Genomic DNA, 12,709 nt, shown 5'->3' on the forward strand with positions numbered 1-12,709 from the left:
GCTTATCAGGGCCGATTGATTTCAATTCAAAATATCGCAGCAGTCTCCGCAGTAAAACCTCCTAATACATTTAATAGCCCAGAACACGCTGCTCAGTATGCTGCTGCTTACTTAGGCTCTTTTTTTGATTTGCCCTTGAAGGATAGATTTAGTCATTCTATTGAAGTTCTGGCAGTAGTAGCATCTTGCTGTGCTACTCAGACTGATGATAGCCTCTTTTCTGGCAGGTGTCCACCTTCTGCCGGTAACAATCAACAAATGAAAATCGCAGCCTTCGACTTGCCCCGTCTCCCCTGCCCAGCAACAAACTGAACGCCAGACAGTAGACGGCTATTAACACGAGGCGTTCCGACAACAGACTTTTGTCAGGGCTTCATGTTCGTGAATAGATGGCGGTATGGATACTGATTTATTTTACTTCATGGTCACTCAGTGCACCTGCATCCCTATTGCAAGTTCAATCGAATCACCTCTTTTCTTTCTCCTCAAAAGCAAAGCGCTCAGTGCTGTAGTGCTCTGACTATTCAGTAATAAGAGGGGAGCAGTCGGGGACCAGCTCTGCCACAAAACATCCTCCAACGAGGAAACTGACGTCCTTAAGCCGGAGGAGCAGAATTACCCAAAAAAAAAGCCACCTTGGTTGAACCACGAAGAGCCAAAAAATGACGTTAAATTATCCGGGGAGAGGACAGTGAAGTTCACGGCCCGTCACCGAAATGCTAAATGGGTCCAGGCGAGAAGGAAAAAGGTCTGCGTGAAGTGAAAGAAAATCCCAATCCACCGAGGCAAATACTTTGCCAACGCGGCGCCCTCGGAGGCATTTAGCGAGCGCACACCATCACCTACAATGTTACAAACAAAGACATGAAGCACATCTCTCACATTTCCACTTCAAATCACATCCTGACCTGACTTAGACTGAGCCCTTTGGAGTTGTAGTGAAAAGTCTGCACATGTAGTCATGGTGAAAAACGCTCACATCACAAAATCCTGAATTCAAATGATTTGCTCATTAAGACTTCCCGCTTGAGATCATGATAATGTTAATTACAGTTACACCTCGATGCTGTGTGCTTATTGTTACTGGTGTTGATTCGGGGGGAACATTTTTTAAAATTTTGCTTTTAGAAAATCTCTCTCTTGGCTTGTAGAAAATTCACGGAGGCAATTACGGAGAAGTGGATCCCCCAAATGGCACTTGTTACTTAATATACACTACATTAAATCCAAGTATTTTGGTGAAATGTAACTAATCTGGTTGAAGCCTTCCTCCTACATCCTCTCCCCTCCGTGTCAGTGGGCATGATACGCAGTCGGCTTAACCCCTGCCTGTGTCACTCTCCCTGGTAGAAGCTCCTCAGATCAGAAATGAATTCTTCATGCTGATCCCGGAACAAGGCTGTGCTGCATTTGTCACAGCCACTTTCTTCCACTTTAACTCAAAGCTGTTTGGTATGGCTGAAGCTTTGCCGACTGCAGAGATGTGACAGTTGGAAAAGCTCGGGCTGAATGCTGCGTCTCTATCTGCGGAGGGGAGGGGTGTTCAATCGCTATGTAAAGTCTGCTCTTTTGTAGATTTAATTCAGAATACAATGCTCAGATAACTGCTCTTTTCACATAGAAATGAAGAATTCATATTTTTTCTTTTTTTTTCCCAGGGAAGAGATCATGGTGGGTCTTTGAGGCTGTAGCCTAACACAAATGAGAGAAGGTTTGTGGAGGTGCCCAGAGAGGCTTAGCTATGCATTGGCTGTTGAGTCTGGCATGTGTTCTGGCACCGCCAGTGTATTCTCAACAGGACTCTGGTGGATTAGTGTCCATTTGGACAACAGAGTGGTCCGCAGCTTGGGGGTGACGGGTGACATTCAACTTCAGCAGGCCGGCAGCTCTCACGCTGATCGCGAAGTTTAGTCTTGCCATTTATTATCGGTGATGTGTGGCCAACGCCGTGCCATCGCTATATTTATTTGAGTTTTGTTGACGGGTATGACGACTCGGAGAACAGAACGCGTTGTGTTTTGTGTTGTTTTTCGTCTTCTAGTCTGGATGATTCTATATGTGTGATGTGAAGCTGCAGCGTGGTGGGTCAGTGGTGGCTTTTGGGGAGGGGGGGGGGAGCGGCAGCCCGTTTTGCGTTTGATCCCGGTCGGGGTACATCCATGCTCTCCGGGCGACTGCTGTGGTCCATCTGGTGGAGGCTTTAATCACAGCCCCCCCCTACTCACACACGCACACACACACACACACACACACACACACACACACACACACACACACACACACACACACACACACACACACACACACACACACACACACACGGGCAAAGCTCCCCACTTGAGAATCTTTAGACTGCTGCTCACTTCCGGACCTTTTTTTTTACATTTTTTTTATCATCTTTTATTATTTATTTTCTCAGCAGTCAGAGTCCTGCTTTCTTGCTACTCGAGTCCTCGGGTGGAAGTCTGCGAATCACTGGAACACCACCTGTCATCCATAATGATGTTTTAAAAACCTCCATCCAAAATCTCACACTATCTGATGTGGGTAAACGGCTGCACTGCTGCACGGCTTTTGATAAGGAATATAACCTTTTAGAAATGACACGTATCCATAGTCCTTCACAGGGATGGCCTACGGTACTCTGGGCCGAAACATGCCCATGCTGCACAAATCCAGCTCTCCAAATGTCACTTCATGCTCAGCCGCCCTTTTCTCATGCTTGAAGAAAAGCAAGTGGGCAAACGCAAAAACAAGAAAAAAACTCCACCGGGCTTTCAGTTTTAAATGCCTACATGCTTAGAGACACGTTTCAATTATTTTGTGTTCTTGAAATATTTAGCCGGTTGAAGGGAGAGAATTTAGTTGGCAATGACTCTCGAAAATAATTTTCCACTATGAAAACAACAAGACGTGTTCAGAAGGTAGAAATCATGCTCTGAGTAAATTAACTATTTATAATGTTATGAAATTAAGCCAAGACAGATTAATGTGGCAAAACAAACAGAGGTAGATGACAATATTTCTTGAAAGAATATGAATGTATTCCTGTAAATTAGCTCACACAGCCGCTTATGTGGAGAACAAGGCAGACTGCGGTGAACCACTTAAACCCGAATGCTGCTCTCAGAATAAATTCATTATTATAGGAAGTAAAGGGTCAGCGGATAATAATCATGAAGCTGTTGGAACCATTTGCAGCCTCCCCTTGGACAAAAATGATGTGCAGTATTTTCATGTATGTCCTATATCCTATCTTCTATTCAGCTCGCCCTTCCCAAACAGCTGATCGTTTGAAAAAATCCCAATGTGATGCTACTATATTTTCTGCACACGACGCTGTACAAGCAGGGGCGTGTGCCACCGGACACCTCCCGGCGAGCTGCTGCAACTCCTCCTCGCCGCTAATGCACGAGCAAAGCCATGCATCATTTATTCACGGTGACAGCAGATACTTTGCCTCATCCCTGATAATTAGCGAATCGATAAAAACGCATCGGCTTTGAAACTATCAATTCTGAGGGGACGACAAACAAAAAAAATAGCGTTGTTCATCAACATGCCAGGATCCCAGATGCGGACGATCACTCACTATCGGCAGCGTTTTGTCAGCTTTTTCCTCACAACGTTTCCTCACATCACTGCCCACAAAGCGAGTCCTCACCTCCACAATAGACGTTCCATAATATCTCAAATTGGGGTCTACAAAGGCCATCATACATATATATGTATATATAAAAAAGACAATTTAATATTCTTTCATTGGGAGATTTTGTCTGCATCATGAAATGTGTCTATTGTAAGAGCCGAAGCCTTCTGAATGAGATTATCAGGGATGCCGACGGGTCACTAAAGGCCTTGCTCTGGTTAATTCCTCTTTTGTCAATGTTCATAAGGCTGACATATGTGCGCCACGTTCTGATATCGCTGTCTGTTTTATAACTAATTCAGTAAATCTGCCCAATCCAATACACACCTCAGGCTGCGTCGCGTCGACCTGAAACAACATCAGATTTAGCCGAAGACCTCCGAATTTGACTCCGCTGTCAAACAGTCGTCGAGGCACTTTTTCCGTTTTCCATAATAATTGGTAATGTGCGAAATAACAAAATGTGAAGAAACTCACTAAATGTGGGGGGAAAACACAATACTGCTATCTCTCCAGCCTTGTCTGTTTCACTATTCTCTCTCTCTGTTTATCCTTTTAAGCCGAATGAAATAACTGCAACTGGATGTGAAAACATTGTCCACGAGAGGAAACAAATTTGTCTCTGAAATTAAATGCTTTTCCTCCAGCAGGCAAAAGAGCAGCCCTGGGACATTTCTTATTTTGGGGGGGTTAAAGTAGAAAAATGCACAGCAGGAAGTGAGATTATTGTGTTTATTGAACCTATTGAACTGAACAAATGTAGACACTGACTTGATGTAAATCCCCAGTACTATGAATATATAATCCACAACTATATAAACTGCTATAATTAGGGATTCTCATGGTTGTTTTCTATTTTTCCTTTTTTTTTGAGGCCCCCTTCTGTATTTTCTAGCACATAAATATGATGTTGATTTATTACATAAATGACTGGAGACTTTTAAATTAAGCTGTATCTTTTTTATTACTTAACAGATAATAATCAGCCTGTTTTTATTGCCTTGTGCTTCATGTTAATCTTAAGGGTTGGGACAACCCCTTTAGTCATGAATGTCAAGACACAGATTCCTACTCAGACTCTGTCACTATGCAGGTGAAATTACAGGTTATAACTTCCAGGTTAAAGTACCTGAACACCGAAGGGTGACCTTTGATCGGGGCGTGGGCGCTCGTATTCGCGGCGGTGTGCTATTCTGTAGTTGGGACTTTTTACGCATCGCATCCACATCGCAAGCCTTTTTTATGTCATATCTACGGAGTTGATGAAAAATAGGTAATGATCAAAAACATGGTAATACATAATGAAATACACAGTGAAAGGCACCCTGCGGGGTGGGCACAAAAAAACCTCAGACGGGGAGAAAGAGAGACAGTTCAGTTAGCTTTACAGTGTGTGTGTGTGTGTGTGTGTGTGTGTGTGTGTGTGTGTGTGTGTGTACATGAGCCTGCAGACACCTGCTCCATTCTGCAGTGATGGCTCCCAGTGGGACACAGGCTCAGCTGCTGATCTCTAGGCCCTCCCTGCAGTACTGGTGGCCAACACACACACACACACACACACACACACACACACACACATGTATACACACACGCAGCACTTCCAACAAATCGGAACCCTCTAGCCCCCCCACTTCGAAGTGTCTCTCTGTGTTCCCCCGTAACTGACACACCACATGTGCTCGTACCGAGTGCAAACATGACATGACGTACACACACACACACACACACACACACACACACACACAAAGCTGCGTGGCCTGTGTTCATGTGATGTTGCATGTAAATTGTATGACACATAATCTGCTCCAGTCTGATTTATGCTGTAGGGAAGCCATGGCTGAATAGCATGTCTCTATTTCGACGACCCGAAGCTACAGAAGCTCGACTGAACACAGCAGTGCATCAAACCTCCATACGATGTGCTGCTGTGAGTGCACTTAAGAAAGGAGGCGAAAAAAAAGGGATCAAATTATATAAATTCTATATTTTCTTGCCTGCATGATTCATGTCTAATTTCTAATACAACGAGCACATTGTGTTTTCGTCGTCCCCTGCATTAATCAGGCAGCGTTGTACTTGTGTACTTGTGGCACTATTGTTATTGTCGATGCTGCTAGTTTTTTGCACACATCTCCGTCTCCCTGTATTCCTCCCTGTGAGCGCCCCCCCCTCCCCCCCTCTGTGGCGTCGCTCAGTCTGCTGCACCTGTTTGTGCCTCACTGACGGCAGGGTTGTGGAGCATAAATGAACTAATTTCCTGGATATAGAGAACACAGCAATCAAGGGAAGGGAAGTGCAGCGAGCGGCAGATGGAAGGAGCTAATCATTGTTATGAAATAGAGATGACCTCTAACTATCTCCTGGCTGCTAATACACCGTAGCTGCACACGTTTGCCGGCTCAGTTCTTTTCTTCCTCCTGTTTGTTGTTGTGGCGATGATGACGATGATGAACCTCTTCAGGCACGTTTGAATTGCAAGACTTTTTTTTTTTCTTTTCCCTTTTTTTTTTTTTTTTTTTTTTAAATGTTGAAACGGAAAAAATTGGAGTTGTCAAACAAAAAGCTAGTGTCACATAGAGAACGGCAGCTGCCTGCAGTGGGTAATCAGCAGAGCTTTTCGACAAATTAACAGCATTCAGCTCTGAAGCACGGCGCACTGCAGGTTTTCAGATGCGGGCTTTTTAAAATTAGATCTCAGTGACTGAAATATGGACTAATTTGCAATTCAGCCTTTGCTCACATGTTCTTTTTAGTTCTATCCCGCTCTGTGGAAGGTGACGCGGTCACGGTCGTTCCTAATGTGGTAACTGATAGTGTGGATGCTCATTTCCAACAATCGGCCTGAATTCCGTTGATTGCATGCAGAATCCCTCCGCCCGGGTTCTGCTGGGTTCAGTATTAACACACATCTACAGAGCACGGCGTTCGACAGGGGAAGTGATGGTAAACTTTGCTGCAGGCGTACAGTATGTTGGAGGACGAGAGCATTTAGGCGTTTCTTCATTTATCAAGGCGCTCGTTTAAAGCAGCGGTGCATTTAATGGAAATACACCGCAGCATGCTCAACTTTTAATGCTAATATTACACAACACGGCGAAATATATACCATATTTTTTTAATAATCAGAGTAATGTTGTGCTGCCCGGGATGGAAATGCATTTCCGTTTCGATATCGAGGTAAAAAATAAATAAATAAATAAAAGAATGCGATGCTGCTTTTGAGGCTTTTACACACCAAAGCCACCAGAATCTTCCAGCACATTTATCTAATGTATGCAAATGATCTCGCTGTGCTTAATGAAGGCACCATTAATCACTATAACGATGGTCTTTTTTAACCAGGGTAATCATGCGCACGCACACAGACACACAGTTTCAAGCACATGCACAAGCATATGCGCTTACACACACACACACCCACTCACTCGCCCACACACACACACACACACACAGAACCTGCCTCAACACAAGCAACACATTGATGACAAATGCGCAAAATCCCAACACAAGCCATTTGACCATAAATGTAACTCCGCATGATGACGGCCTCATAGTCACGAATTAATTTCCTCCGTACTTTTTTTTTTACTCTTCCATTAAATCCAATGTAAGTTACAACTGGTCTCCATGTTCCTACCTCCAACTGCGTTACGCAATCACCTCATATTTGATTATTCCTCCCAACACGGTGCCCACCAGATGCATCAAAATATGCTAAAATGTCAATCACATTTATTTAATAAATTCAGCTAATTAGTTCCACCGGTCTCGACAAATAATTCACGGTCCGGCCGCTTTATGCAAACGGCAGATAACACTGTTGTGAGTCGGGGAAAAGCGGGCAGTCATTTCGTGCGCTGTGTAATGACAACAAAACACTGAACAGACGTCTTTGAACTCGTGTAAGAACTCCAAACTGCAAAACAGTTTTTTGAAGCACAACTCCTAACGGAACGTATTTCACCGCTTATCCTTCGCCGTGCATTTGCATACAGTTGACGGAAACCCCTGGGTACAGTCAGCAGCATGACAGTGGGTTATGAAGGCTTCCGGGAGGCTCTGGGGTGTGGATCTGAGCCAGTTTGAAGGGGAGCCGAACCAATGAAGAGCCCACAGCGGATTAGACACCCACAGCTTCATGTCGCTTTAATGCGGCGAGTCAGGGATTTTCTTACAACGCTTTTGCCTAAACGCTCAGGGTTTTCTCGTGCCCCCTTTTTCCTCACTCATTCCCTTCCTCTTGAAGTAATCTCTTCTATGTAAATGGCACAGTAATGTTAAAAAAAAAATGTCCACGGCGCTCCTGCCTCCTCTGCTAATGTGACTTGACAGATGTTAACCGCAATTTAAATGTATTGATAGCTGTCATCAAATGCTAACACAACTGTACAACTCATTATGCTGTCGGGGGAATAAAAATAAATATTTCCTCTTCACGTAAAGTTCAACGTGCACTGCTGGAGCACACATCAATTTACTATGACATATAATTCACATAATTCAAATGCAAACACTGCACATACGCTGACAGAATTCACTAAACGCAACAAACGTCAAATATATTACCCACACACACACACACGCATACACACACACCAAATTCCCTTGATAACAGTCTGACTGGCAGAGGCTAAAGACAGAGTAGGCGTCCGTAATTGAACAAACATAACAATGTAAATATTTACTAATACTACTCCATTGGGGATACAGGCAAAATCCCACAATTGATTTGCTCTCTTACTGCCCCTTTGCTCTTTTCCTCACACACACACACAAATTCTCACACACACACAAGCGCGCTAACGACCACTCTCTCCCCCCCACCCTGTTCCTTATCTCTGTATTATGCTTGCCTGTGTTCATTAAAGAGATGGAGATATATTGGTCTGTCTATCCTCTTACCAGGGGTGACCTGTAGCCCATCTGGGCTGGCGATGACAGGAGATCCCTGGGAAATAGCGGCGAGTGCGTCTCGGGTACGGAGCCCACGCCACTGGCTGCTAGTCCCGAGAGCTGCCCGTACCTCGCCATCATCTTGAGATGCTGCTCACAGAACACACACACTCATTCACAGACACAGGAGGAGAGGGGAGGAAAGAGAGAGAGAGAGAGGGAGAGAGAGAGAGAGAGAGAGAGAAGAGAGAGGGGGTGTGAGAGAAGGGAAGGAGAACAGATAACAGCAGGTAGGAAGGACGGTGAGAATGGTAAAGGACAGAAGAGGGAGTGGGGAGGGAGGGGGAGGGGGGACATGAAGAAAGAGGAGGTAGAGGGGGATTACAGAACACTTTGCTCTCACACAAATGCATGTGTGAACACACACACACACACACACACACACACGTACATACAGGCATACACGCTTGCAAACTGTACATTCACATGAAGGCACACGTACAATCTTAGCCCCAGGTGGGTAATATCACAAGCAAGCCTATGTTGGATGGGTATGATAGCTACCTTGGTTTTCTTACAGTAGAGGGGTATAAAGTAGCTAGCCATTTATTATTACAAGCCAGAATGAGTGTGAGAAGCGTAACAGCCCCCTTTTTTTTTTCTCTTCTCCCTCCGTACCGACTATCGTGCCGGGGAAATATAATAAACAGCTGCCGTTATCAATCATCCCCTCTGTCTCCTGGCTATGAGCATACAGAATTAGACAAGCACGGACATACGATAACACACACATGACAGAATGGTTGGCAGCAGACACACACAGGTGAAGTGTGGAGAAAGAAGCAAATCCAAATCTCTTTACCTCATTGCTCAACAAAGCAGCGTTGAGTGTTCGGCTTATTTCGAACATGTTCAGGTTCGGTGCTTTTTTTGTTGTCGTTCTGTCCTTTTTTTTTTTTTTTTTTTCTCAGATTCTCTTCAGTTCTTTGCTCCCCTTTTTTCTTCTCTACGGCTGGGATTCAGTCCCGGGAACACAAAAAAAAAAGAAAGAAAAAAAAAAAAAAAGGAAATGAATTGGAAAAAAGAGGGTAATAAAAAAAAAAAAAGAATCCACCTTAAATTTTCTGATTTTGGAGTTGTTTGATTTTTTTTTTGCAGTGCTCTGTTTCTTTCTGTCTCCACTGTCTGTTGATGCACCTCTGCTGGCTGTAGTGGTGGCGTTTGTGTCCAGGGTCTCCACACACGTCTAAGGAGTCAATATGCAGTTTTTTCTCTCTCTCTCTCTCTCTCTCTTTTTTTTTAAAATCTCCCCAGAGTCAGCACATTAAAACAGGCAGTCAGGCAGTCGGTGGGTTGGTGGGTCGGGCTGGCGGGCTGGCTGGCTCCCTTATCTGTCCCCCGCACACTGGCTCACACAATACGCTCCGATCCTCACACTGCTCGCTAGCAGATTAGCCTGTCCCAAAACATAGCACTTAGTTTAAACTCCCCTCCCTTTTGCTCTCTCTCTCTCTCTCTCTCTCTCTGTATCACTCCCTCTGGCTCGCTCCTTTGCTCTCCCTCCCTCTCTCACTCCATCTCTCTGGATCTCTCTCTCTCTCTCTCTCTCTCCTCCCATTGCTCACGCATTGATGCAGCTACAGTTCACTGTGCTACCACAAGGTGGGAAGACTGTTCTAGCAACGGCGACAACATCGCCGTCACATCCCTTCCTCTCCGTGCCACTCCTATCTTTTAGAATTTCCTCTCTTCTCCTCTTCCTGCGTGCGTCGATAAAACACGGGTCTAAATGGTGAAGGAGCGTTTGCACTCGTATTGTGGTCGCTTCTCGTTCCCTGAACCACATCAAAACTGGCAGGCGGGGGAGCGGCGGCGGATCGGTTAGGGGTGCGTGAGGACTAATGGCGTTCGGGCCCTGCTATCTAATTGTGGCTCTTACAAAAAAAAAAAACACAGGTTGTGGATTCAAATGTGGTAAACGACTTTAAGGGAGGAAATAATTCAGCACTTCCTCGGGGGTGTGTTTTTTTTGTGTGTGACAGATGCATGTAAAGTAATGGAATGTAATAAAACCTGCACACTACGGAGAGACCTCAAGAGAGTGGGAATGAATGGTACCTCTCAGTAAAAGGCAGCAGAGGAAAAAAGTGAGGGCTGGGCCGATGTGAGCATCAAGGTCAGGTGGTTGTCCTTTTCCTCGGCAGGGTGTGGCACAGAGATGACGAAGCAGCTAGTCACAGGCATGGCAGGAGATCCCAACTATGGAACAAGTAAACAAGAGGAGAAAAAAAAAAAAAAAAAGATGAGAGAGATTTGTGCCAAGAAGATGATTCACTACATTTCTGGTTTTGGTTGATAACACCTGAGGGAATGACTCACAGTGTACTGTATCAGTACACACAACTCAAAATGCTAATAAAATTGAAGCCTAAGAGAAAATAAAGGAAGACAAAAAATGTTTTATGAAAATCGTGCCGACAGAGTGACTGGAATCGCCATCATCCTCGCTAATCTCAGTGGCGTCTCACTCGCGGCTCCCCTCTGCATGGCAAAGGATTTATTCCCAGCGCTTTGAATGTGCTTTTTGCTGTCTTGGATCAGAGTGGGGAGAGTGGCCAGTTAATAGCAGCCTATTGACACTGAACCATCTGTTTAGGTGGACAGTGTCCAGCGCAGCAGAGAGGGAGGGAGGGGGGGATGGAGAAACAGAGGAAGTGACAGATAAAGAGAGAAGACAGGGTGATGATGAATGGATGAGAGGTGGGGTCCAAACAATGCAGAGGAAGTGTTAGCAAAATGTTAGGTTTTAAAGCATATTCAAAATATGGCGAGAGACTCACACTTGCGGATGCGGCATATAATCTTGTTTACATATTTTAAATTAGCACATTTTTTTTCTTTTTTACATTTTCATCAGAAACAGGATATGTGAAAGCGTCATCGACGGCATCACTGTGTCTTGGCACTGTTTTGCCGTCTTGGCTTTCGATTCCAGTTTTTTTTTCTTCTCTCCCTCAGAAAAGGGCTTGCTATAGCCACATCCCCGTTCTGTAATGCCCCGCAGTCTCCCGGGAAGGCTGGTCCGGCGGAGCCCTGGGGGGGAGCTGTCAGTTGAATCATCCAGAGTGAGGCTGATTCCTCAGTCAGCTGCCTCTCAAGCCTTGCCTCTCTGACCAAGCCTCACTCCCCTGAGCCTCCTGATTTCTGTCACCATAGTGATTCTCTGTGTACTGCCGGCTGGTCTCTGCAACCCCCCACCACCACCACCACCACCACCACCCACCCTGCCTCTCACAACCACAGTCTCTAACTCGCTGCCACTTGTGCCCTGTGTTTTGATTTTTGCATGACTTCCTCCTTCACTGAAGATGGACTTTATGTGCAAGTCCTTAGCTGGCTGCAGTAAAAGGATTTCCCTGTACTTGCTGGAGTACAAATACAAAAAACATAGATATACTCCCCCAACACACACACACACACACACACACACACACTAAGCTTCAGGCAGGAAACATAAACAAGATTGTTTTTTTTCCTTCTTTCAGTTATGGTACTGAGCTACAAGCGCTCGCTGACTTATTTGATCATTTCACAGTTTAGAAGAAAACGTATCTTTCTGAAAGAATGAAAAGCGAGGCTTAAAAATACCTTTGCTGTGCCAAAGCTCCCGTTTCCCCAAGGGGTTTCTGACTGGATTGCGATGCTGCGATGTGTCCTCCAGTCACTTGCCACCCACGCTTAAAATAGCCGTTTTTTTTCTTCTTAAAGTTACATTCGGCATTAAACCATGACAGGGATGTCTACATGTGAAGCACATTCATATGTTCAGAAATCATCACAGGTCAAAAAATGTTTTGATAAGCATATAAAAATACACTCTCCTGAGAGATAATTAAAATGTGAGAGTCCACCATGTGGATTGTACTTCTCTTTCATGTTATCCTGTTTTCCAGTGATGGATGTGTTCATTAAGTCATTCCTGCACTTTGCAGACATCATGACGAAAAAAACACGCATATTATGTGTGCAGGGTTTTACTTGGGCAGAATGTAGAGGGGTTATTGTTGAAAGTGTTGCTATTTTCTTCTCCTTCAAACACGTTTTCAAGGAGGACACATCAAAACACGATAAGGAACCTAAAAAGAAAAGGAAAACCATCAAAGACGC

General features: G+C 44.7%; 2 protein-coding genes across 4 annotated transcripts in view; one reads left to right on the top strand and one right to left on the bottom strand.

The window, feature by feature from the left end:
* Window positions 1–9,565, bottom strand: part of elavl4 (ELAV like neuron-specific RNA binding protein 4) — a 72,568-nt gene extending 63,003 nt beyond the window's left edge. The window contains exons 1-2 of one of the 3 annotated variants that reach the window (XM_084011995.1): window positions 9,405–9,557; window positions 8,552–8,692 (exon numbers count right to left, since the gene is read on the bottom strand). In XM_084011995.1, coding sequence (XP_083868121.1) covers window positions 8,552–8,692; window positions 9,405–9,452 — 189 coding nt within the window. In that variant the 5' untranslated portion in view covers window positions 9,453–9,557. Of the gene's footprint in view, window positions 1–8,551; window positions 8,693–9,404 lie in introns of all 3 variants that reach the window. The other 2 variants (XM_084011994.1, XM_084011996.1) reach the window with 2 other exon arrangements.
* A 766-nt stretch (window positions 9,566–10,331) lies between these two features.
* The window catches only part of agbl4 (AGBL carboxypeptidase 4), a gene marked incomplete at its 5' end in the record, with an annotated part of 248,090 nt that continues 245,712 nt past the window's right edge, over window positions 10,332–12,709 (top strand). Inside the window, 2 exons of the mRNA XM_084011088.1 lie at window positions 10,332–10,422; window positions 10,747–10,812. Of these exons, the coding sequence (XP_083867214.1) occupies window positions 10,332–10,422; window positions 10,747–10,812 (157 nt within the window). The remainder of the gene's footprint in view (window positions 10,423–10,746; window positions 10,813–12,709) is intronic.

The sequence above is a fragment of the Eutrigla gurnardus genome, assembly GCF_963514095.1.
Source record: "Eutrigla gurnardus genome assembly, chromosome: 6".
NCBI lineage: Eukaryota > Metazoa > Chordata > Actinopteri > Perciformes > Triglidae > Eutrigla > Eutrigla gurnardus.